General features: G+C 39.9%; 2 protein-coding genes across 5 annotated transcripts; both read left to right on the top strand.

Annotated features, from left to right (window-relative positions):
* LOC117247584 (elongin-B-like) lies at positions 1 to 4,857 on the top strand. Its single transcript, XM_033612167.2, has 4 exons — positions 1 to 106; positions 933 to 1,067; positions 1,297 to 1,405; positions 3,806 to 4,857. The coding sequence occupies exons 1-4, from the start codon at positions 104 to 106 to the stop codon at positions 3,916 to 3,918; spliced, it is 360 nt and encodes a 119-aa protein (XP_033468058.1). The 5' UTR covers positions 1 to 103; the 3' UTR covers positions 3,919 to 4,857.
* A 2,989-nt stretch (positions 4,858 to 7,846) lies between these two features.
* LOC117247407 (transforming growth factor beta-1-induced transcript 1 protein-like) lies at positions 7,847 to 24,940 on the top strand. Of its 4 annotated transcripts, none has more exons than XM_033611953.2 (12): positions 7,965 to 8,120; positions 13,506 to 13,556; positions 13,888 to 14,036; positions 14,222 to 14,277; positions 16,567 to 16,703; positions 17,416 to 17,497; positions 17,907 to 17,991; positions 20,234 to 20,416; positions 20,547 to 20,720; positions 20,807 to 20,888; positions 21,322 to 21,470; positions 24,028 to 24,940. In XM_033611953.2, the coding sequence occupies exons 1-12, from the start codon at positions 8,108 to 8,110 to the stop codon at positions 24,292 to 24,294; spliced, it is 1,428 nt and encodes a 475-aa protein (XP_033467844.1). In that variant the 5' UTR covers positions 7,965 to 8,107; the 3' UTR covers positions 24,295 to 24,940. The 4 variants fall into 4 exon arrangements, with proteins under 4 accessions (XP_033467846.1, XP_033467844.1, XP_033467843.1 ...); XM_033611952.2 differs by having other exon boundaries at positions 13,888 to 14,057; XM_033611955.2 differs by lacking the exon at positions 13,506 to 13,556 and having other exon boundaries at positions 7,847 to 8,120.
* Positions 24,941 to 26,033: the final 1,093 nt, after the last annotated feature.

Here is a 26,033-nt window from a genome sequence, read left to right as displayed (position 1 = left end):
TGACTGCTTATCTCAATTGCGCAATATCCGCAAGCGGTGCAGTCTGGGGTATTGCTGCACAACACAGGGCTGGCGCAACTGGCGAGCTAGCTGACCACTTGAAATGGTAACTGTAATATTATTATCGATCTATTTGTGAGAATGGGGCCTAGAGACATATACCGAAGTGACGTTTAGGGCTTTGTTCAAACGTTATAGTGAGAAATGGTACTGACGGTTATTGAAACGTTTCTTTCAGTTTGTGTTTGCTAGCCAGCTAATGCTAAGCTCGCTATGCTAGCTTCGCCTTCTCATCGTTAGCGTTAGCTTTAACGAGAGGTGTAGCTCGCGATTAGCCTAGTTTAGCTTGGAAGTGATTTAACGTTAGCTAACTAACCCGGTTAGACGAGTCAGATCAGCTGAATGTATACCGTCATTGTCAGACCTACTGTGTCTAATAATTTAACTGTCAGGCCTTATCTTGACTGTGAAACACCTCAAGGCTAAAGTTGCGTTAGCTTAGTGCTAAGTTAACGTTAAATACAATGCTCAGTTATTGTTGGTGTCTTATGAATCAATGGATTGTCAGTAGCGTTAATTAGTCTGTATCCATATAAACATTTGCCCTACATAGTTACTAAACAACCAGTTAAAGACCTCAATATCATTTAAAGGTTTCTCCAGCAGTACACGTTTAGCCTACATACAGGTCAGTAAGGTGTTTTAAACGGTTGACAGATGGACACTTAAAAACGACACGGCCTGCTGACATGATTTGTCACATAAAGTGTTAAAGAGGAAACGCAGAGTCAGCTCTCCTGTTTGATCCCATTTTAAATTCAGAATAACATTTTTTAAACAACTTCAAGCCCTCATCTTCAGGATAAAACCATAACTCAAGTTGTCTTAAACGTATATTTTTAACTTATAATTCTTTGTCCACTTTCCCTCAGGACGTGTTCTTAATGATCCGGCGTCACAAGACCACAATCTTCACAGATGCCAAGGAGTCTACCACTGTGTATGAGCTGAAGCGTATTGTTGAAGGGATTCTTAAGAGACCACCCGAAGACCAGAGGCTGTACAAAGTGAGTTTACAGCCGTGTTTGCTAGTGGCACCTAGTCATGTCTGGTTACATAACTGACAGCAACACAATTATGTCTAATTGATGGTGGCGACATGTAACTTATCTTTCCTGAGGGTAGCTAAAATAGTCTTTGGAACTGCCTCACATGCTGTCTTCGTGTTCACTGAAGCAAATTCATTTATTTAGGCCACTAGGAGGTCCTGTGACTCTTTGATCTTTTGTCCAACAGGATGACCAGTTGCTAGAGGACAGCAAAACTCTTGGTGACTCTGGATTCACCAACCAGACTGCCAGACCTCAAGCTCCAGCTACAGTTGGTCTGGCGTTCCGCATAAATGGTATGTGCAGTTTATGTTATCTGTGCGCTCTAAGGATGAGGGATGTTTTTTTCCTCATACTAGGGTGATTTTTCTAGGCAGCCTGATCAACTCAACTCTGCTTTTTAAGGGTGGGGAAAATACTCAAGAAGTCTTACTTTGGACTTACGTATTTAATTTAATTGAGTATAAGTAGTTAATTGCATGATTCACAACAGTCATTTAGATTTGTGCCAGCAAATTTGCATCAATCTCAATTAGGCCCTCAAGATGTATAATTGGTTGCCGTGGCACCATGTATGTCAGTAGATAACTGTGATTAACAACTACTTATCCATGCTCTTGTGCTGTTGAATATCAATCTGGGATGTTCAGTGCCAACTGGAAGGCATTTTCTTCTGAAATGTAACCTTACTCTGTGTGATAACCCCTCAGTCTACCTTGTGTACTTCAGTGTTTTGCCTTCATTTAGCAAAATGCTCTTTAATTGTATCCAGTGAACATGACTGAGTTCGGCTTTGGCTGTGTAACCTTTTAGTAGAGTGTTTCAGTGATATATTAGACATCAAGATAGTGGTTGTTAGTTAAATTAGGTTTTTCCCCCCACTTTATATAAATTGACATTTGACGGCTTTTGAGCATTGCAGCAAACCATGGCTGCACTGTAATTTGTCTTTACATGGTACACAAGTTTACAATTCACAAGACAGTGTATGTGATAATGAAGGTGAATATATCCCATTTTAAATTTAAAAATTTTAAGCTATCTTTGAATGTAGTTTAATATGACTCACAAGAATTGTATCTAGTGGGGATTTTATGCTGTCAACATGTGATAAAAATCAATCAGATTTCATTCCGGATATACCAAAGATCATATCTGAGCCACCAGTCAAAAAATGCTCCCAAGATTAAGTTTCTTTTGCACCTTTTTAGACACACATTAACCAGAGAAGTTATTACTTTGAAGCTTTGGAATATCCACCCCGAACAGTGTGCCACAGTCAATGTTCATCACAGCAACTTTGTGACAGGACTCAGGGCTCTAACTAAAGAGTGTCCCACCATCCTAGCGAGGGGAAAAAAATGATCATGAATGTTAAAAAATAAATTTTGGCAAAGTCGCAACACAGAAGATTAAAAAAAAAAAAAGACATGACAACAGTCTCTAATGAAGCTGTCAATCTAGAATTGCAAAAGCATACATAAAAGTGGCACACACATGACGTGCACACAGAGAGAAGATAAACTGTGACAGTGACTAAAGGCTGAAACCTGTCACAACAGTCAGGCAGTTACCATGGCGTTCTGAAGCAGTAGTGGGAGTTTGTGCTTTCAAGTGTCATGAGCAGCCTAACCTGTGCACATTAATGCTGACAAGACAGGACAAGACAAAAACCAAAAATACATTAAAAAGGTGCATTTTGAAAACACATGTTTTATGTAATTACTTCAATTTTAACTTTAATTTATTACTTTATATTAAAGTAGTTTCTCACAGTTGCGTCCCCATGCTGTTTTTTTTATCTCTTCAAATAAAACACTTAACGTGACCCAACACTGGCTATTCTACCTGTTCTTTACACAGCCAGTAGCCAACATTGTGATATGTAGTTCCATTTAGAGCCCTGATAATCCAGATTTGGTAATCTTTAAATGTTTGTATCTTAATCAGGGTGATCCATTCCAATGTTGCTTTGAAAAACTGGCACAAAAGTAAGATGAAATTAGCAGATCCTGGATAGCAAAACGTCAGATTTCCAAATCTGGATTGTTCTGGCCCCAAAAGTGCAAAAATACCAACTCATTTCCAGGTGTCAGGACTTCCTGGAGCACTCTGTTTCCATGGGGTTCTGTGCTAAGCATCACTTTAATTATGAAAATAATTTTATTGTAGAAAAACAGCCATTTTAGTACAGGGTGTCTGCAGGTCCTTAAAAAGTCTTGAATGTTTTCAGTTCAGTTTTATAAATATTAGGCCTTAAAAGTCAGTAAATAGGCTTACATTTGAACTTATGATGTATTAATTGCCACAAACATTTTATCTAATTTAATTTTATCCATCTTTTTATTCCTTTTTGTCAACATGAGTCAGGCTCTGGTGCTTAAACATAATTTCTAACGTTACAAACCTTTAAACGTACCACTGAAACTGATACTTTCTTTTTACTTTATACTTTTTACTTCAAATTACTGTAAAGTATACTAAATATAATATGAATTTATGCTGACGTGCAATGCTTGAACACCCTGTAATATTTTGGACGGCCAGCATTTACTCCTGGACAGTGTAAATTGTATTTTAGGATGTTTTGGCACGGTGGTGAAATAAATGAAGTTAGAGCTCTGTGACTGATGTAGCCACATGCAACCGTGCTGTCGTGATGCAGCTAATGTTTCCTTGTCTCCTCCGCCCCTCAGATGAGATGTTTGAACAGCTGCACATCGAGGCCTTCTCCAGCCCCCCAGAACTCCCTGATGTGATGAAGCCTCAGGACTCCGGTAGCACTGCCAACGAGCAGGCGGTGCAGTGATACCAGGGAGAGAGGGGAAGCGAGCAGTGGAGGGAAGGATGGAAGTGGGTGTGTGTGGATTAACTGCAGTGGAGAAGTAGCGGGGTGGAGGATATGTAATATAATTTCAGTTGATGGATGGGGACATTATAGGTAACCAAGCCTATCCATGTTACCTTCATGCTATCATCCCAGCATCCCCCCCCCCCCCAAACACACAATTTGCTTCACAAATCATGTTCTTTTAACTCCCTTTGATTTCCACATCACATGCGGTTCTGCTCCTTGACTTCGCTCTTAAGCACCAACCGGCTCAAACTTTTTGAGCGAAGAAGTTGGTTCGGAAAGTATGATTGTGTGTGTGCGTGCGTGTGAGTTATTATAATTATTATCATTAATATTTTGGAGAAGGTGAAGGCATAGTTGTGTGTCACAGTGTTCTAGAAGTAACGTGCGTAGGAGAGGAGTCTGGCGTTTGAATCGGGAAACTGCATGAACAGAAAATTCAAAACAAAAGGCTTCTTTTCACAGAAACATATAAAACCTTCAACCGATAAGTTTCCTTGGTCTGATTCTCCCAGTTCTGTTGTACATTTCTGATTTGATTTCATACCAGGAAAACAAAGTCTTTATCATAATTATGTGTAGGTTTTTTGTCATCATTTTGTTTTTTCAGTATGTTTTACTTGTCAGTTCTTTGTTGTATGTTTCACGCACTGAGACCAAAGGCAGGTACCTCTTGGACAACAGAGGGATTATTTTTGGTCTAAAGACATTCTGTCTGTGGCATACAGTATACACAGGAGGGGAGTTTGCTGGTGTTACAAACTTAAGTTTCAAAAAATGCATACATCACCTAATGTCACCAAACCATCAATGTGGCACCTTCCCCTTATCACATAAACATAGCCTGTAACTGTGAGCTTGCTTAATTAAAAGTTTTTCCTGTTTTGTTTTTTACACTGCTGGCTCATTTTTATTTTAGATACAGGTTTGTGTCAACATTTAATGAAGATAACAGAATTTAAGGGCTATGTTGAAGACGTTGGGCAGACTTGGCATAGTAGAGAAAACACGTGTAACTAATAATGATGGCTCTGTTCTATTCAGGTGTCCAAGTAAGAGCTGACACTGAGTCAGCATGCACAGGACCCTGAAACTCATAGGTGTAGATTTCCGGCAGAATGTAGGGAATATATCCCCACAATATTATTAATGTTCATTTATCCCCTCCAATTAAAACATGAAAGTAGCAGAGGACTTCTATTTTGGCATTCACACAATAAATTAATGCAAAAAAAGGCACCAAAATGCAGATTTATGATGCTCCGAATTTTCTTGCGGATGATCTCCAAACCCCCGTTTAATATGTGTATCCCAAAGAAATGAATGAATGCCTTTATTGTCATTGCATGTTCACATATAACAAAATTTTCTGTCTCATAAAAGAAAAACTGTTCCATTCAGTCAACACATACCCACACATTAAATTAGGATAAGGCTAAAATCTGATAAATAAGGTGCTATATAAAGGTCAAAATAAAGTGCATATGCCACCGCAGTGCAATTTAAAACTGGAGATGCTGCATTTTTGTAGAAACAACACCGCGCCCTGCTGAAACTAAAGCTGCTAAATAGAATTCAGCCATTGTTAATGTCATTATTTACACCTGTGATTTTCCTACTGTGACAAGCCAGAAAGTCTTAAGTGAAAAAGTCGACAAGTATTTTTGGCGGGGAATTTGAGCACCTTAAGTGCAGTTTTTATTTTATAATTAGAAGTTTCACACATTGGGTTTTTATAAAGGCAAATACCGTATTATATGGATTTTGTGTCCTAAGCTATCTTAACGCAAAGGAAAGTCAAGGGGTTGATGAATAATATATACAACAAATCAATGATTTTCCTCACTCTCCCCAGACCTCTAAGTCCTCCACAAGTTCCTGGTTCCCTGTTGCTTTTGGGGAATTGCACTGCTTGCAAATTTGTTGGGGAATCTGCACCACCACATCTATAAAACATGAACTCAGTCCTGCCTTATTTTGCAATCTGGTGTGTCAAAAGGTGCATTTTCCAAACTTAAGGTATGCTTCATCAAATTACCTCAAACTAGCTGACATACACAAAACCTAGGGAATAATGCGGTATGTAAGTGCAGGTGGGTCTTGGTGCAAAATACATTAATGAGGCTGCCATCTGTGTTGCAGTGTGTGTGCTGTAGCTGATGGTAACTAAAGAGGGCTCAAGGGCCCCAAACAGTTTAGCAGATAGGTTCACTTTTTTTCCCCTGAGACGTTTTTAAAGAAATGCTCACATCCTCATATGTGGATTGCTTTTTATTCAGTGCCGTTGTTTCTCCTATTAATACAAGCCATAAAGACATGTCCTCATGAAGCAACTATACTGTAAGGGTCAGTGTTTATGTGTAAAACTGCATTAAGCAAAAGCTGAGGGGGGCAATTAAGTGACCAGCTACTCAGGTTCTCTGGTCTTATCATATGTGCAACAATTACAGAGAAGCAGCTGGCAATGAAAATAAGCTTCAGCATCCTCCGACAATGCTCCTTTAAGGTCCAGTGTGTAGGATTGAGTGGCATCTAGAGACAACATGGTGGAGTCTGTGGAAGAGGACCTGCTCCATATGTAGAGATAAATGGCTCATATTAAGGTAGCAAAAACACAACAATTCTTAGATTCAGAAGATGATACACTAATGAAAAAAAAAGTTTGAATAATATATTTTATTTCTGATAACAGATGCCCCTAAATCCTGCACACTGGACCTTTAAACATATGTAAAAATGAAAAAAAAAACAAAAACCTAGCTGAGCTGATGCCCCATGTACAAAGGCTCTGTTCTTGCTGCAGCGGTCGAAGGTTCGATTCCAACCAGTGGCCCTTTGCTGCATGCCATACCCCTCTCTCTCCCCTCACCCTGGATCTAACCTGTTGAATTAAAAAAAACAATCAAAAATCACACGAGCAAAAAAAGTCTTAATCTCACACATAAGATATATATATATATATATATATATATATATATATATATAGACAAAATGTGATTAATATAATGTAGACACATTTAAATATTTAATATAATATAGACAAATTTATTTAATGTAATATAGACATTTTTATTTTTTTAATATAATGTAGACAAATTTATTTAATATGATATAGACATTTTTTATTTAATATAATATAGACAAATTTATTCAATAGAATTTAGGCACAATGTGATGATCTAATATGATGTGGACAGTTTTATTTATGTAATATAATATAGACAAAATGTAATCATTTAATATAATGTAGACACATTTGTTTATTTAATATAATACAGACAAAATTTATGTATTTAATCCTGCCATGGAGTGTAGAAACCTTTCACAAAATAAATGATTGGAAAGTCATGTAGTGAAATTATTAAATCTGCTTATTTTTTAATTTGAATTATTTTCAATAGAAATGTATAATACAACATTTTTTTATTATTATTATTCATTATTTTTTATTTTATTTATTTATTTAAATGATGAGATCATTTCCTTCATTTGGACAGATCCTGTTTAGGGCCCTGTATGCCGGTATCAGATATGGATATATATTTTTTTTAAAAATAAAAAAAATAGTAAAGGCACCATGATGATATCCAAATGTTATTTTTACAAGCTGCTTTTAAAAAATCGGCGCCGCCCCTTCAGTGTTCATGCCCGGCTTGTCTTTACTATGAAGGACACACCAGTTTAATGCATTGTCCAGTATTATCTGTCACCGGCAGCCTCACGCCGTGTCTGCAGCAGCAGGTCCAGCTGCAGTTTGTGCTTAATGTTCTCTCCCAAATATGGACTAGGAATGTCCACGATGACGTCGCGTGTCCGGGGAATGCGGGGTTTGTAACCGCATTTATTTAACTAGCTACGCCTTCCTCCAGTCTGAGGTCCTGGTAGGCATTACACAGGAAGAGAGTCGTGTAGGAAAAAGAAACGGGACGCCCTCCCTCTCGCCCTCCCTCCTTCCCTCCCTCCTCTTCATCCTCCTCCTCTTCCTCCTCTCTTGGCGGATAACGGTGTCTAAGAAGTTATTCAGGAGCGACGCAGACAATAGTCTATCTTGCGGGCTTTGGGACGCGTCCATCACTTCTTATTAATGCTGTCCGCGTCCCTACTGTGCCACTCACACAGGAAAACACTCGGCTGAAATCAGATCATGGACGATTTGGGTAAGTATTACTGTTGTTCTTCTGCTGCATGTTGGGATATCTTGAGGGGATCTTTGGGAAGGGGTGGTTTGCCCAAACAGAGGAAATAAGGTCTGCTCATTCTGGCAGTCATAGTGGAGTAGCCTTTCATTTTCTGTCCACAGGGACGTGTGGGGGGCTGGAATCAAATGGGAATTTTATTTACTCTCAAACATTTTAAGGCAGAGAACATCCTTATATGTAACTATCACACAACTTCCATGTCAGAAACAGTGTATACAAAGGTTTTCCCTTATCTTATGATGCCTCTCATCCTGTTGACAGTAATTATCTCCTCAGCCTGCTCCCATCCTGTGAGATTTTAAAAATGTTTTTGCAGAATTGTGTTTACCTTTCCAAGCACACACACACTCACACAGGTACCACAAGAACTGCATTACTTTGTGCTGCCTGACCGCCATTTAGTGCTCCGTGCATCCCCCTGCAAATTCAATAAATTCTTGGTAAATTAGATTAAAAAGGGGTCCACTGCAGGCTCTCCCATCCGCTCATATTAACAAGGCAGGGATGGAGAGAAGACACATAATGCTCCACTGAGTGTGAGACAGCAGCGTGTGATGTTGAAGGAGGATTTCTTCGCCTTTCTCACAGTAACATTATGAGAAGCTTGAGAAAAAAAGGCCCCTGAAATAGCCCATGGCCACGCTGCTATTCCCAAAAAGCCACAGAGTTCAATGAAAATAGAATGGCCCGTTTGCCTCAGCTGCCCATTTGCTCTCCCAGGAACTTTTTTTTTTTGTTTGTTCCTGAAGTCCACTTCAGAATTAGGGTGATTTATGCTTTACAAGCAATACTGGAAGGAATGGCTGGATGTAGCCAAGCACATCTGGGCACATCTGGATTGGATTGCACACGGACCGAGTAACTGGGTGAGCGTTAGTCAGGCGGTGGCCATGTTTGGGACACTGTGCCGTTGTCTGATAGTGTTGTAAGTTTATGTATCGGATCTGGCGAGGTTTTTCGGTTAGAGAGAGACCACTTGTTAGAGAGGCTTTTCTGCCAAGACAAACAAGTCGACAGGCAGCTCTAAATATGGTCATAATTCCCATTGAGAGAAGTTCAGCTCCTTATATGAGCAGTTCAGGCTGTTAGAGTGCGTGTGTGTGTGTGCGTGTGTTTGTGTGTGTGAGTAAGAGACAGACACACACAGCGGGGAGGAGAGGGCAAGTAGTGTACGCAGAAGTTTCTCACCACATGGCCGTACCAGAAGTGTGAATCATCCGCGGCCGAGGTGACCGCAGGGATGAACTAATGCAGGGTTATGTTTGGGTTGATCATGTCTCATAACTGATCACCGCAGATGTTAAAAACAGGCTCAAAGATTGGCTCGAGCATTCATCAAACACTCGTGATATCAGTGTACAAAGGCCACAAGAAACTGAGGTTTGGAGATTTCGTTCTTGACGTTGGAAACATCATCCACAACGTCTATGATATCATCCGCCGTTACCAAAACAAAGCAAAGCTGACTGGTGGGGTGATGAGGTCTTCAGCCTACGGTTGTAGTTAAAGCTTTTTAACAAGAGACAGCACCTTATTAAAGAGCTCTAACTATAACCATGTGCTCCACACAAGGACTGACTGTCCTGTCTGTTCAGGTGACTGGATTCTCTTCTCTTCTAGACTCCCAAACCAGAGGTAGTTGTGCCCCAGAGTCCAGGATGTTTATTTTCTATTGTAAATTGGTAACTAATAAACTACTGTCTATGATAAGCTGATTGCACAGGACGCCAGTTAGTGTAAACGCTATGACATGCAGTTCAGAGTGTACATCAATACTCATTGACAAGCAAGGAGAGAGGTCAGAATAAGAAAAAGGGATGGATTAATGGTCGAACTATCCAACGTCTGCCACTCTGAATGGAAGTGAGAGACCAAACTTTAACTTCAACAATTCCAAAATAACTTTGTCTCGTGTGAAAAAATACGTTAACAGTATCCACTGTTGTGTAATTGAAGGGGAACTCCACTATAAGGGTCAGTTAATTAGTCATGAGGAGTATCCAGACCATTAACACAGTTGCATCATGTCTTCAGAGTTACTGTAATGACAAGTTCCCGAATTTTAAATAGCATCTCTGTCGACGTCAAAGTCATTATCACAACTGGAAAACCTGGGAATCAATCAAATATGGACGCCTAAGGCCGTCCGTCGTTCAATATAATTAATGTAAATGGATTCATGGATATCGGGTGGCTTCTGGTGCTTCAGCCCTGAATGTTTTCTCAAAAGCTACAAGAAGGGTTGTCTCAATCCGATAGGTCTCAGGGCCAATCAAGGCATTTTTTGACTGTCAGGGATCAGCTTTATTGAGCTATATAGAGGATCCGATCCTTTGTTTTACGTCAGCTGTCACACAGGTGTCTTAACTTGTGAAGCTTTCATTCAGAGACACATAGAGTGCAGCCATTGTCAGCTCTCCTGTTGTCTTTCTCTCCTCCACTCTGCAGAGCTCCCGTATGTGTGTGAGCTGAGCCCCGCCCGTAGGGAAACACCACACGCCATAAACAGCAGCAAAATGCAGTATGAGACTGTTTATGTTTTTACCAAAAATATGAGTTTCATTTCAACTCAGTGTGAGAGTATATTGCGTTTATGGAGCATGGTGTTTCACCGCAGGCGTAGGAGAGAAAGACAGCAGTGCAGAACTGACAACAACCTCACTCACCATGCCAATGCAAAGTGAGACAAAAGCTCCTCGAGTGAAAAGTCAGTAAGAGTAATTCAATAGTGTAGCCTAATATGTGCAAAACATGTATAGACGATGAAAGTAAATACTCCGCGGAACATAGTTAATTCAGAAAACTAATGCAAAGGCTGCATTGAAGAAACAACCACAATAGCCGCTTAAAGCGTGGTTCCCATTGGGTGGGCCTCCGTCCAGAAGTGGGTTGCAGATCACTCTGAATGGACCGCAAGAAATTGCAAACATGTGGAGACCGTATCAAAACAGAATTTGTTTTTAAGTAGGTTACATTTCTGGCACAGAGCTTTTATTTTGAAGTGCAGTTTCTTGATGTACAGTGAGTGACTAATGGACAGCTACTTGACAGAGACAGCAAACTAGCTCCACGACATGGCCAAACGCAAGTATGATGCCAGATTTATTAAACTTTGTAGACCTTGAACTAATGACCCAGGGGAAATATGGACCCCGTGGCTGGACCACTTGGGAACCACTGTCTTAAAGGGACAGAGACATACCCTTGAGACAACAACAGCTTGGATGCAGGGATTTTTTTCTTAATGCAATGCAGAGCTATTCAGTTGTCAAGCATATATATTTGATTTTAATAACTTCAATGTACTTGAAGTGTGCACTAGAAAACTTGATGGGGACATCCCCAGCGCCAAGTCTGTGTTACTTCCCAGAGAAATCTAATATAATGGAGTAAATGTTCCTCTGTTGGCTTTAATGATCATTTCAGATTATTGGAGAACACATTTGCTTGGCACTGTTTGAGATCCTTGATTTGCAATTACTACACCCAGATTATTATGGGATGGGTTCAACTGTAGCAGATTTGTCAGCTGAACATTATTTCTCTGAACTCTACTCCAGCAAAGTATAACAAAAATAGGTTTTAAGATTAGTAATGCTGTTTACGCCAAATTCCTACCAGTGCATGAATGTGCTAAAAGAGCGTGTTCATTGAATGTGGTTGTATTTTTGGTGAACTGTGAACTGAACGCATCAGTTTGCAACTTATGAAGCTGTACATGACCGTTTTACGGCACACCAACACCAAAGACACCAGTTCATAATAGGACTGTAGCGATGACATACTTTGGTGAAAAAATGCAAGTGGATGTGGAATCTCCCCTTTATTTTAGTTGTTGTCAAAGGGGAATTTTTTTTTACCCATTTTTTACATTAACAAAACACTTTCAAGTTTCAATTATAGCAGTAAAACATGTGTTTAACCAACAATCACCCCTCCGTTTTAATTCCTTCAAAAGTCACTGACTGATGAACAAATCAGTAAGTTACAGATTCCAATGGAAAAAATCTCACATGCACATTTTACCCGTTGTAAGACCGTCAGCAAAATCGGCAACCAATTTGAAACACGCGTGAAGTTGAAGCATCAGCCCAGTCTTGGGAATTATCTGCAAGTGAATGATGATCACATTTTAAAAAAATCTAAATAAACAGAACACATGAAGATAAACCAGTTCAAAATTCAAATTGTGAACTATGAATGTGAACTAGTTCATTTTAATCAGTGAGAACTGAACTCTGACCTCGCTCTTGTGAAGAGTGAATGTGCACAACCCTGATTCCTTTCCTACCTATATTATGCAACTTTAGAATAGTAACATTTGAAAAATGTTGCCTCTTTTTAAGTGACGGGAGTAAAGATTAGTCTTCCGTAACATTTGTTGTGTTGTGGTTTCAGAATGAGGAAGACAGTTAGAGAACAATTAGATACAAAATAGGATATAGGATTTTTTCCTCTGTAACTATCATGTTTTTCCCAAGTGATGTACATATTTTTATGTATTCTATTTACTCAAATGGCTTGAAAAATAGTGTATATAAATGTTTTAAATTGGGCAAAAAAAATCATCCCAGGGGAACAGGCCCCAGACCCCCCGACTACAAATTTATTACAAAACTCAAATTGGAGGCATACAGTTTGCATAATGTAGGTTATATAAGCAAGATAGACAGATCCTGTTGAGTTGCATCATGTGAACTGTAGGATCCAGTGTTTCTAGGGACCAAAATCCAGGATTTTTCTTCAATTAATGAGTCTCTCGCAAGTCCCACAACTTTTAGAAAGTGCAAAACTAAACCACTGAATTGCCTCTTTAATAGTGTGGTGATATTGTACCAGCAGTGTGAGTGGTTAAGTCGGTGTTAACCCTGTAAAACAATGACAGTTAGCCAAAACTGCAGCATCTCCTCCACAACTTAGAGTGTAACTACTCATGTTCAGCTTTTTCCAAACTCCAGCTTTGGCTTTTAGTTGCATGTACACAGACTTGTCAGCACTTAATGATGTCATGCAGCGGCTAACCCTTGAGCAAGTTTAGTCTCTGGACAGCCTCCACTTGAAGTGAGTGAGTGAGTGAGGCGGGGGTGGAGTGGATTTAGATATCAGTCGCCAAACACTCTTCCTCCTCTCTGCTTCCTTTCCATGTCGGCATGTTTCAGATACGAATGCAGAGAAGTTTGTGCACTCTAATAACTTCACTGTGTCGATGGATTATCTCTGGGTTGCGTAAAAGTCTGACTGTCCTGTCCTCTGACTGATTAGTGTCTGAGGACGCTGTCTAATGTGTGGGCTGATATGCTGCCGCTGTTTTATTAGTCACACGGGCTGTCTGTCTCTCCTTAGGAGTGCCTGAGCCACCTAACTACCCGCTCAGTCCTCGTATTGTTGTGTTTGGTACGTAACTGCCTGTGCATGTGTTTGCATGTGTTTCATTGTGTCTGCCAGTGCGTCAGGGACATAACTTTTTTATGTCTAACATGTAGTGTTTTCGTCTTTATCTGCATTGCATGGTTTTTAAATGCACTTATTAACTTGTATCTCTTTTTATTTCCATTTGATGCTTCATAAACAAACTGATAACTCCATCAGGGACATTTATAAAGACATAGATACGTTATGGGGAATATAAATGTCTTTTATTCCTATCAGAAAAGTTGATAAAAACTTAATTGGACTGTACAAATTCATGCTGTTATATCAGTTTCTTGTCCCCCCCCCCCCCCAGATGCCCTCCTTGCTGATCTCGAGAACACCGGCTCTCCTTTAGCTCGGTGTCCTGTCCTGCTCACCTCTGACCCCCCGAAAAATGCTGACCCTGCAACCCAGGAGCCCGCCCAAACCAGGCCACCGCCGCCTGCCTACACCCCACAGCAGGTAGACAACAAGCTCCCAGGGGTACAGTCATACCAATTTTTTCACTTCAGATTCTGATGGCACTCTGATTCAGATCATTATAATCTTATCTAAACACTCTGAACTTTGGTTACATATATTATCTGTGAGTTCATGCTGCTTTTGTAACATATTTACTGAAAAGCTTGATCTGTTTCGTCCCTCAGACGGTTTCTGCTGCCATGAAATCTTCTCAGAACTCCAACCCAGACAAATTATACAGGTAATTCCCTTAATGATGTTTGATCTTTTTCACATGGTGTATTCAAGTCCACACTTTGTATATTATTTGTATAATCTTTGACTGAATAAACAGAGTAATGCATCATCTGCATAGAATACATTGCTTACACTAGTTACAGTCCTTCATTCACAATATATTTGTAAGGCTGGACAATATATCAATAGATATCATCTTAGATTTTGGATATCATAATATAAGTGTTGTCTTTTACTGGTTTTAAAGGCTGCATTACAGAAAGGTGATGTAATTTTCTGAACTTTCCAGATTTTCTAGCTGGTCTATTATTTGCTTTTACCCACTCAGCCTTGATTTACACATTGTCTTCACACCAAATGCAAAGCAAGTTTTCGCTTGACGTCACTTGCATGAATATGGCTGCTGGAGTATTTAGCACCCAGTGAATATTCGCCTTTAACAGCTGTGCCACAGTTGTGCTAACTAACTGAGGAAGGCAACTAAATGCTTACATGGTTTGTAGTTAAGTGCAACCGATAGCTGGAATCATGGGTGGATCAAGAGACAATGGGCTCCTGGGCCCAGATATGTAAAAGGCCCCACCACCTGTCCTACACAAGAGCAAGACACAGACTTTGTGTTGGTTTTAAGGCTGCAACTAACGATTATTTTCATTGTCAACTAATCTGTTGATTATTTCTTTGATTAGCCGACTAATCATTTTATTGAAAAATGTGTCAAAATGTTGAAAAATGTCGGTCTGTCTCTCCCAAACCCCAAAATTATTTCATCTAATGTCTTGTTTCGTACTCATGCCAGGTTTTAGTTCACTGTCGTGGGAGAGTGTGTAAAGCTGCCAATATTTGAACATAAGAAGCTGCAATAAGAGTATTTTGGGGTACTTTTATAGTATGAAAAATGACTCAAACCGATTAGTTGACTACTAAAATAGTCACTGATTATTTTAATAATCGATTAGTCATCGATTAGTCAACTAATCTGCAGCCCTAGTTGGTTTTGCATCTTTTTTGTCATTGTTGCTGCGTAGTCATAATGCATCTTTTTGTGTTTGCTTGTCTCTATGTGGCTGTTTTGTGTCTGTTTTAGGTTATTTTGTGTTACTTTGTATTCATTTTGAGTGTCTGTGAGACTCTTTTTGCCCATTTTTGTAGTTATTTTGTCTCTTTGCTGTTTACCTTGCATCTCTTTGTGGTCATTTTGAGAATCCTGGTCAGTACGTCTTAATTTGAGTTACATTTTGCATGTGAAAACCAGGGGGGCCCCCCTGACACTTTGGGCCTCTGGGTCTGTGCCTTGCAGGCTCATTCATTAATCCATCCATAGCTGGAATCAAGTGATGTGAACGTGGTAAAAATGGAGGCTTTGTGTGCTGAACCAGTGTGAACCAAGATGGCAACACTCTTTATTTTTTCCATACTGTCCTGGCAGTGTATTGTGGCTTCACTCCTTCTTACGTTTACTTAAATTACTCAGAGCATTTTGCTAAAAAGGAGTTAAACAAAACAGCTTACACAAGTGACAAATACATATTCTCAGGATTTAGCATGTAGTCCAATGGGTTCGCTCACTAACCTCCAAGCCTGCTCCTTTTTTGTTCTGTTTCTGTACGGTACTGACGTTTAGTCACATCACATCATTTGCGTCACCCATGCGTTTTTGCATGGGCTTTGTATGTATTTGCACTGCGTGAAAGACTCGCTTTGCAATCAGTGTGAACACACCATTACTGATGGTCCTTTAGCAAAAATCTCACTGTGTAAATATTTTGTGAAAGCACTAATAGTCAACCCTACAATATTGGTACAATGTCGATAGGGAGGTATTTAGCCAAAAATATCATGAGTTTCTCCATATTGCCCAGCCCTATTATACTGTGTGTGTATGTGTGTGTGTGTTTGTGTGTGTGTATAAGTGTAACAAAGTGGCCATACAGTCTAATTATCAGGCTGCACATTTCTGTAGGTCGTAATGGAAGGTGGTTCTTCAGATTTTACATCAGAGAGAAAATGACTCACTCAAGTCTCTCATTGTGTTTGCATGGGGAAAAATCTACGTAAATCTAATTAGGAACCACAGTTTAGAAAAAATAGTTTTTTTCCACATTTGTCATTTTGTGTATTTACGACAATGAGTATGTTTGGATCTGAAACCACCGCTACAGACAGATGAGAGTATTGAGCTGTGACATGACTCATTTCTGAATGGACCAAACTTCAGAGTCACCTCTGAGTCATGACAAAGTGACCATGATGAAGGATGTTTCAAAATCTGCCTGTCTCACCTGTCTTACAGCACAGTGTGTAAACCGCGCTCTCCCCGCACGGCAGATCCTCCTCCAGCCTTCTCCTCCTCCTCGCTGCTGGGAGGAGGTCTGAGTGAGCTGGACCATCTGTTACAGGAGCTGAACGCCACCCAGTTCAACATCACAGGTCAGTGTTTGTGTGTTTTATTAGGGCTGCCCACGACTAAGAATTTTCCTAGTCTACCAATAGTCGTCATTTAGAGCTATTAGTCGACTAGTTGCCCACATGTTTACGATATTAATTTAATGATCAAATGATATATTTTGGGCGGGGCAACACAATGGTTTGAGTTGAAGGTGTGAGAAAGAATAGTATCAGTAGCACTACAGAGAAATACAATGAACCTTCATTAATATAGGCCTATATTTTATCTACAAGTGCACGTCACACACTGAGCGAGCCGCCTGTTAATGATGCTGTGGGCTAATGGGCATGTAGCTACTTCCATGTTTAAGATGATACATCATGTTTGTAGTCGACCAATGAAGATGAGTTTACATATCACCTTGGGTTCATCCTTCACCTTCTCAAAATGATCCCACACTTTGGATTTCCTGCCCGACATGTTATTAACTAGCCTGTGTAATAACCGCAGGTACCAGCCCTGGAAATTAACCTGACTCCTGTCTGACTGCTGAGCGTGGTCACTTCCTGTGTCTGTCCTTTCAAATTAAATTCCCACATGGTCCAGTCATATAGGTTTTGATTTTTTTTTTCGACTAATGACCTTTCTGGTCGAATAACGTTTGGACGACTGGGGGCAGCACTAGTTTTTATATTCCTGTGTTTAACTCTAATGTCAGTCTTTTTATATATGTGACCTTGTTTTTGTCTTCAGATGAAATCCTGGCCCAGTTCCCTTCTTCTAAGAAAGATGAGAGGGACAAGATCAAGGATAAAGCCACAACCTCCTCCTCCAGGTACCAAATCTAATTAATTTACTCAAATCTAAAGAATTGGGGGAATTCTCTGAAATTATATTGCATACAAAGTACTTACTGTAGAGTTTCCACAAGCAGAAGAGCTGCACAATTGAACAGAGGATCAACAAATTGATTTAAAAAGAATTTTTAAATCAAATTAAACTGTGCAACCACTAACATTTTAGTTTTCTTAGTTTGTGCCTTTTTGTATTGTGTAATGTCATAAATTTTGTCAAAATAAATAAATAAAGTAATTAAAATTAAAATTAAATAAAAAATTTGATAAAAAATTAAAATTAAAAATGAATAGAATAATAAATAATAAATATTCTTTTAAAAAAGTTGGTCTGCTCCCCGAAATCATTTTGTGGCTTTGTTAAAACAAGTATTGTGTTTTGTATTCCAGCTCTGCGAAGCCCTCAGCAACATCCGCCACACTGGAATTGGACAAACTGATGGCGTCTCTGTCAGACTTCAGAGTCCAGAGCACAGTAAGAGTCACACAACAGCATGAAAACGACCAAATGTAATTGTAATTGTGCTCAAAATGTGACCGCAAGAGCATGCTGTTTTTGTTCTACCATTCACTCCCAGCTGTTCAGGCTTTAACGCAGCTCAGGGTGATTCATGGGTTCATGAAGACGTTCACTCGACATCACGATGACCTCACTGTTACTGTGTGGCCTGGCCACAGCACATGCCTCCTGGTATAAATCAGTCACCAGATAGGGCCTGAGGATGGAAGTGAGTCTTGGTGGAGATATGTTCCAGCCTCAGAAATACTTTCAGTTATACTAGGAAGTCAGAGATATAGATCTACATTCGGTGTGGAACATAACATCCAGTCAGTCTCTTTTTCAGCGAGTCAGAGTGGGTACATTTGAGAAGAGGAAGTAGTTCTGTCGTTTTAAGTGTTTGGTTCCAGTCCAGCTGTGGGTTATAAACAAGCGTGAGCAGAGGTTATGGGAACAGCTTTTAAAAAGGAGCATTTCTCCTCTGGATACTGTGGGCTATAATCATCATAATGTTTCATAATACACAGGCTACCTTGTTTTTGACCATGCTGGCAGTGTGGCTCTCAGCATGGCATGTCAGCCCCACACTTTGGCCAGACTGAAATATTTCAACAACTATTTTTTTGTTTACAACCCAAGACTAGCAAACTAATGACATTTCTCTTTGCTGCATGCTGTGCTTTTTGCTAATTAACAAATGTCAGCATGCTAAAGAGTAAAACGGTAACCTGAGTAAACTTTTTACCTGCTAAACATCAGCAGGTTAGCATTGTCACAGTGAGCATGTTAGCATGTTGAAGTTAGCATTTAGCTCAAAGCCTACATACTAGAGCTGTAACCAATTTAGAATTACCAATTTTTTTTTCTTCTTTTTTTTTTAACCCCTTATAAGGTTTTAAAGTTTGAACGGGGCTAGTAAACAAGCTAACGGCGCTAATGGGGATTGGAAATGTGCAACAACATTTTTGCTGACACTGCATATCAAACAAAAGTCAGAGACTGTGTTGTATTAAGTATCTGTGAGCTGTAATTTCACCATTTCCAAGCAGAAGAGAGAAAATAATGTTATCTTGGAGCTTTAAGGTAGAAAGTTTCTTCTCCTCTGTGCTACTGCATCATGTCCACAGCTGTCTGCACCAAAGAGTACAGTGAAAATGAGGAGCACTCACTCTGCAGCAAAATCTGGGGACTTAAATGTCCCAAGGAGTACACCGCACAGCACACTGACTAGCAAAAAAACAAAAAATAATAACTACTCGACTTGAAGCAGTCAAGCCGGAATTGAGCCTGTGGCCGCTGCGGCAAGGATATTGCCTTTGTACATGGGACTCCCGCTTTACCCACTTAGCTGGGTGCCCCGTTTTATAACATTTCTACAACTTTCCAACATTTTTACATTTCATTTCTTTGTAGGGTCTTTTCCGTAATGTTATGAGACACTCCTTATAACAATTTGAGCCTGAAAGTAGCAAATACAAACATTTTTAATGGACGTAAATTGATGATGCACAATTGCCCCTAGGCATTACATTGCAGCCTGTTTTGCCGCTGTGACTGCAGTGGTATGTCTCAATACTGGACAGAGTTTACAAATTGTAAATTGTTGTCTCCATTAGTCACTTAGAGACAAAAACGTGGAAAAATAGGGTCCAGGTTGAAAAATATTGAAGTTTTCCTTTAAGGGCCGTCCACACTAAGACTGATAATATATACTATAACAATAACTGTAAATATATCATTTTGTAGAAAAGACTCCCGCACACTGTCTAACTTGCAAAATAATGACTTTAATGCTGCAACATTTTGGTGACTAGACCTTCATCAGACAGTTTTGTAACAAAGAGAAGCCATCTTAAGTGGGAATGGCTGTAAATATATCATTTTAAAAATGGTTCTAACCCAAATGGATGGCAGAGTCCACACTGCAACTATAACTATGACAGTGGTGAACGATAGTATTGGGATTCAGAGTGATTAAATGAACACAGACAGCCAAACCAATCAAATTTAATGCCGACACAGCTGGAGAGCACAGCGCGGGCTTGGCACCACTTTTTACAAAATGTTATTGTTCGTTCTTGGTGAAGATGGCCCTTTACAGTCTCTGTCTTTTATGGCAATTTATTTCAAACCAACTGTAGTCTAATGATTCACTCTTAAACAACTATAATCCCAAAGACAGATGTGCCATGTAGCATTTTTCTTTCTCTTCTTCCAGCCAGCTGCGCCCGTCAATCCAGTGGTGACAGCACCACAGCAGCCCGCCCCCCCAGCACAGCCCTCATCTGGCGGCTCATTGGACAGCATGCTGGGGCTGCTTCAGTCAGACCTGAGCCGACAAGGAGTTCAAACATCCTCCAAAGGAAACTGTTCGGCTTGTCAAAAGCCAGTAGTGGGACAGGTAAGCTGTTGACCCAGGTTTATTAATGTTTGATGGTTAGGACATGTGACACAAGTTCCAAAATCTGGTAACAGGTTGGACAGGATTTTGTTTTGTTTCATTAATTAGCTTTTGACCGTTTCCTGTGCAGGTGGTAACAGCTCTTGGGAAGGTGTGGCATCCAGAGCACTTTGTGTGCACCGAGTGCGAGACAGAGTTAGGCAGTCGCAACTTCTTCGAGAAGGATGGACGGCCGTACTGCGAGTCGGACTACTTCACCCTCTTCTCCCCTCACTGCGCGCAATGCAACAAGCCCATCCTAAATGTGAGACACTTGGATGATCATGTGTCATGTAACAGCTTTAAACCCACCTGAAGCCATCTAACTGTTTAATTCCTCTTGTCGTTCAGAAAATGGTCACCGCTCTGGATAAGAACTGGCACCCAGAGTGTTTCTGCTGCGTCAAGTGCAGCCGGGCGTTTGGAGAGGAAGGTAATGGGTGGCACACACTGTATCCTGTCTGGGTTCAACACGCAACTGTTAACAGTAAACTTCAACAGGATCATTCTCACATACAGCCCTACAAAAACAATCTGTCCCAGAGTTTGTAATGGCTAGAGAGCTGTTTGCTGGCTAAAAGCATCTAATCTGTATGGTTGTCAAAGGAGAGTTAATGTTCTGTTGTAAAGGCAGCTCCAGTCTGCCAAGAATTCAGGGGAAACACTAAGTCTTTGACATGAAAATTGCCACATTTAAAGCAGAACAAGCTGTGACACAAAAAGCACTCACATCAGTAAAACTTTGAACCCTTACAAACAGATTAACGTTTCATGTTGCACAGAACAATTTAACATGGAAAAGTTTCAGTGCTTTTTCCCCAGCATCACGCAGTGACTGTGTTGAACTGTGATTGTATCCTCTGCAGGTTTCCATGACCGTGAGGGCCAGCAGTACTGCCAGCAGTGCTTTTTGACTCTGTTTGCTTCCCGCTGTCAAGGCTGCAGCCAGCCCATCCTGGAAAACTACATCTCGGCTCTCAACTCTCTCTGGCACCCACAGTGCTTCGTATGTAGGGTGAGTGTTTCTCCGAGTTTATCACTGGTGTGTTATGGTTGCAGCTCTTGTAGACCTATTGTCAGAAAGAGTCGGTAGGTCAGAGAACTTAAAAGGACAGGTAACCCCAAAAATACATATTTGTCCTTATACACGAAGTTCTGTTTATCGGTCTAGATTGTTTTGGTGTGAGTTGCAGAGGGTTGGAGATATCAGCTGTAGAGATGTCTGCCTTCTCTCCAATCTAATGGAACTAAATGACACTCGGCTTATGGTGCTTAAAGTGCCAAAAAATACAAATGAAAAACTAAACTCAAATGGTCTCATCTGAAATTATTTTTTGGTGCCACAAGAGTTAAAAATATTCAGCATTTCATAAAAAAAACAAGACTGCAGCAGATTTTCTTTTTTCCTCTTAACTATCCCATTAATCATTTCATGACCTCTCAGACTGGGAACTGCCAGACTAAATGTTGCACTCTTAAGACGACAGGACTTCAGTTTGTCAACCTTATTCTCCCTGGTACTGCGTATATTTTTTTAAGGTTTGCGCAACAATACAACACAACATGTCCTCCCAAAACAGGAAAGAGAAGAAAGAAAAGAAAAAACAAAGGACGCCGCCTCATGACATTTGTCGCTCACAGATTATCACACACTCTGTCTGTGTAAACAGTGAACTAAAGCAGAATAATAAACAAATTAAAATAAACTTAAAGTGTGTTCTGCTGGAGATGCCTTATGCATGACATTTATGCATGACACGTTTATTATGTTGAATATTTTGAGGGCGCAGCATAAACCTTGATGTGTGCTTTATAAAGAAGTGGAAACTAGCTCAATCTGCTACAATAGTAAAATGTAACTTAAAGGTACAGTTCACCCCGAAATAAAACTACATCAGTTTCCTCTTACCTGTAGTGCTATTTATCAATCTAAATATTTTTAGTGTGGGTTGCTGTGTGTTGGAGATATCAGCCGTAGTGATGTCTGCCTTCTCTCCAATATAATGGAACTAGATGGCACTCAGCTTGTGGTGCTCAAAGTGCCAAAAAATACATTTTAAAAACTCAACAGCAATGTCTCTATGCACGCTTCCTTCTGTGCGGTGATATGGTTGGCGGGTGTAGTTTGGTAGAAAGATAATAGTTCCTACATGAAACTGCTCACAGCAAGCTCTGTGGATTATCTTGAGTAACCAGGTCATGATTTCTGGAAAGAGACATTGCTGTTGAGTTTTTAACATGTATTTTTTTTTGGCACTTTGTGCACCACAAGCTGAGTGCCACCTAGTTCCATTATACTGGAGAGAAGGCAGACATCTCTACGGCTGATATCTGCAACACTCTGCAACTCTAACTAAAACAATCTAGATTATTAATAGCACTACAGGTAAGAGGAAAACTATGTAGTTTTGATTCGGAGGTGGACTGTCCCTTTAAAGGTACCCTATGGAATTTTCATGTAAACAAACAAGTTAAATTTACATTCATTCTCTGTCTTTATAAAAGTGTTGAACTCGTTTCATTCCTCATTAAACATTTGCAAAGTTGATTTTTTTAATAACATTCTTAAAACGTTGTTTAAATCTATGTGTACTTGCTAGCAGTCTTCTTTAGTGGCTTTGTTGGCACATCATGCGCATTTCTTGGCGTTATCACATGGTGATCAGTGGATCGTCATGTGAGTGCATCAGACAAATTAAACGGGAACCCACTCATAAAAACAACTGCTCCATAGCACTACTAGAGGTCAGAGACTGCATGGCATACCTTTAAACAACGTATTCTTAGAACGGTTCGCATGATATCCTACGAATTTGTGCCCCATGAATGACGTTATGTCCATAACATACAGTTACGTAATTAACATAGAGTTATGGAGGTTAAGTTTAGCCAATAAAAGTTACTTTGGTTAGTTTTAGGAGAGGAAAATTGGATGTTTTTTTTGTAGGGTTAGGAGGCATTGCTTTTGTAGGAAAACATACAAAAAATCTAAGAAAACGTACATAGCTATCGTGACGTCACTCATTGGTTTTTGGACTCAGTTTGACTGTTTTTAAGACATAAAAAATATTTAATTACAGTAACGACAAAAGGAATTTAGCCTACTCTACCACAGCTACATGCTGGCCATTGTAACATAAGTTTTAGTGTAAATTAACAGGCCTAAATAATATGTGGCATTTTTAAATTCTGTAAGTACTCTGAAAAGGTGGAGATGTACTGCGGCAATTTGGATTTATGGCCTCAACGTTTCTAAAAAATCTGTGCTACTGCCCTGCAGATGGGTCATGGGACATTAACCCACAGCTGCTGCAGAGAAGCTGCTCGGTGACCAACAGATCAGACGGTGGTTGTGGTGTGTCCATGTGTGTTACTGTGTGAGCAGGGCGTTCCTACTCTCAGCAAAACTACCAGTAAAGAAAGGTTTAAAAAAAAAAAAAACAAACACTAAAAATAAGTTGGGATTACGTCATGAGAAAGTTGCTGTTTCACATGACATCTGTGTAATTACAGTGATATGAGTCAGGGCTTTCTGAGTCTCACTGCGTCTCTCTGTTCCTCTCCCCCTGCAGGAGTGCTACAGCCCCTTTGTGAACGGCAGCTTCTTCGAACACGAGGGTCAGCCGCTGTGCGAGGCCCACTACCACCAGTCCCGCGGCAGCATGTGTCAGGCCTGCCAGCAGCCGATCCTGGGCCGCTGCGTCACCGCCATGGGGGCCAAATTCCACCCGCACCACCTCGTGTGTCACTTCTGCCTGAAGCCGCTGAGCAAAGGCTGCTTCAAGGAGCAGGAGAACAAGCCGTACTGCCACCCCTGCTTCATCAAACTGTTTGGTTGAGGACACAGCAGGACTTTGCCTCCCCCTCCTTCTCTGGGTCACCAAGTGAAGAAGCTGTATGACTCTGAGTTCTCAATTTGTTTGTTTTTGTACTGCGGGAATGAGGGTGGAGCTGGTCTCTTTCTTGGTTTTAAGAAAATTTGAGCTGATACAGGGAGGGGAATAAAAAGAGAATCATCCGACCTGATTAATTTCTGTTTATTTCACAATAAAAGTGGACTGCAGTTTGACTGGCAGCGTGAAATATAACTCTTGCATTGGTTAGACAGATACAAAAAGATGCCAAATGTCATGTATGTGACTCTTTTACATACTGTATTGATTCAAATTGAATATCGAAAATTGAATTCTTTTGCCAAAGGTAGAAAATAAACAGTAAATTCAGAGCAGATTTACTGTTTCAGTGAAGGACTTGTACCATTGTGCAAAAAAATCCCCTTTAATATATTTGCTTTATATTGCAAAAAGTATAAGTGCCACTGCAATTGCATTCGTATACTGTCTGCTGACTGCTATATACTGTATGTTTTGTGTAAGCTCTCATATGTTTAATGTCAGATATTTGTCATTATTCTCTCACCATTGCTCTATGCAATATGCCAAAAACAATTCCAAAGAATAAAATAAAGGAGAACACAACTTGTTATGCTGTCTCATGGGTGAATGACTCAAAGGATCGATTGTGACATGTGAGAAAAGAGGGGAAATATGCTTGCATTTATAATTAAACCAAGACTACACATCCCTTAAAATAAGAATTTTTGTCCCACTATAACTTTTGCCAGGAAAGAAGAAACATTTACCAAGGTTAGCCATGCTGCGTGAATTGATTTTATATATAAAAAAGACAAATAATCCAAGGGATAACATGTAGAGTGTGAACACTTATTACCAACATGGTCCTTTATGTCATAACAGGACAGACAATCACACATAACAAAATCATTACAACATTAAGCATAAAAAACCTCATAAAACCCTAAGGTCATTCTGCATATGAAAAATAACAGCAATGAACTTATATACCTGTCCTATCATCCCTCCTGAGCAATCTAAAATTACACTAATAATATATACTGTATGTCAAAATCCTTCACAATAAAAGCTCTAATGTAGAAGCAATACAAGCTTTTACAATAATCAAACGCAATGAAATAATATTTTTAAAAAAACACAATAAAACGATCAGGACCTGCCCAATGTGATGTATACACAAAATAAAATACTTGATAGTAGGGCAGACTTTATTTTGGAGAGGAGGTATGCTTTGGCAGGTGAAAAATGCAGTCTGAAAGAATGTGTATCCCACTACAGCTTCTACTCGGAAAGAAGTAACTCACCAATATTCGCTGACATTATTACTTGTGATCTGAAGTATACACAGAATATAATGTTTGCTGGCAGTGCGTCATCTGTGCATTACATAGAGGAGATATCAGAGGGTAACTGGGTCGTTCCATGGAACCGTTCAGATTGGAGCTATGAAGATCTTTGGTCGAAGCTAAATGTAGAATTTTGTATTTCACAGCATGAAGAAAATGTTAGACCTGCAAATATGGGGGATCATAAGACAATTGGCCCCTGGGTGCAGACATGCCAAAAGCCCCACTACTTCTACTATGCAGGAGCAAGACACAGACTTTAGCGGTTTTGCCCCCTCTTTATTTATTTTAATGTTTTGTATCTCTTTGTAGTCGTCATGCATCAATTTACGTTAGGTTTGTGTCTCTTTTTGTGGT

The sequence above is a fragment of the Epinephelus lanceolatus genome, chromosome 21, assembly GCF_041903045.1.
Source record: "Epinephelus lanceolatus isolate andai-2023 chromosome 21, ASM4190304v1, whole genome shotgun sequence".
Taxonomy (NCBI): Eukaryota; Metazoa; Chordata; class Actinopteri; order Perciformes; family Serranidae; genus Epinephelus; species Epinephelus lanceolatus.
This window is presented reverse-complemented; position numbering and strand designations above follow the sequence as displayed.

Bases quoted from the DNA above. Each gene is read 5' to 3' on its own strand.
- LOC117247407 (XM_033611952.2), top strand. The intron at 20,721-20,806 runs GTGAGACACTTG...CTTGTCGTTCAG, and splicing joins GCAACAAGCCCATCCTAAAT to AAAATGGTCACCGCTCTGGA. The intron at 21,471-24,027 runs GTGAGTGTTTCT...CTCCCCCTGCAG, and splicing joins CACAGTGCTTCGTATGTAGG to GAGTGCTACAGCCCCTTTGT.
- LOC117247584 (XM_033612167.2), top strand. The intron at 1,068-1,296 runs GTGAGTTTACAG...TTTGTCCAACAG, and splicing joins AAGACCAGAGGCTGTACAAA to GATGACCAGTTGCTAGAGGA. The intron at 1,406-3,805 runs GTATGTGCAGTT...TCCGCCCCTCAG, and splicing joins TCTGGCGTTCCGCATAAATG to ATGAGATGTTTGAACAGCTG.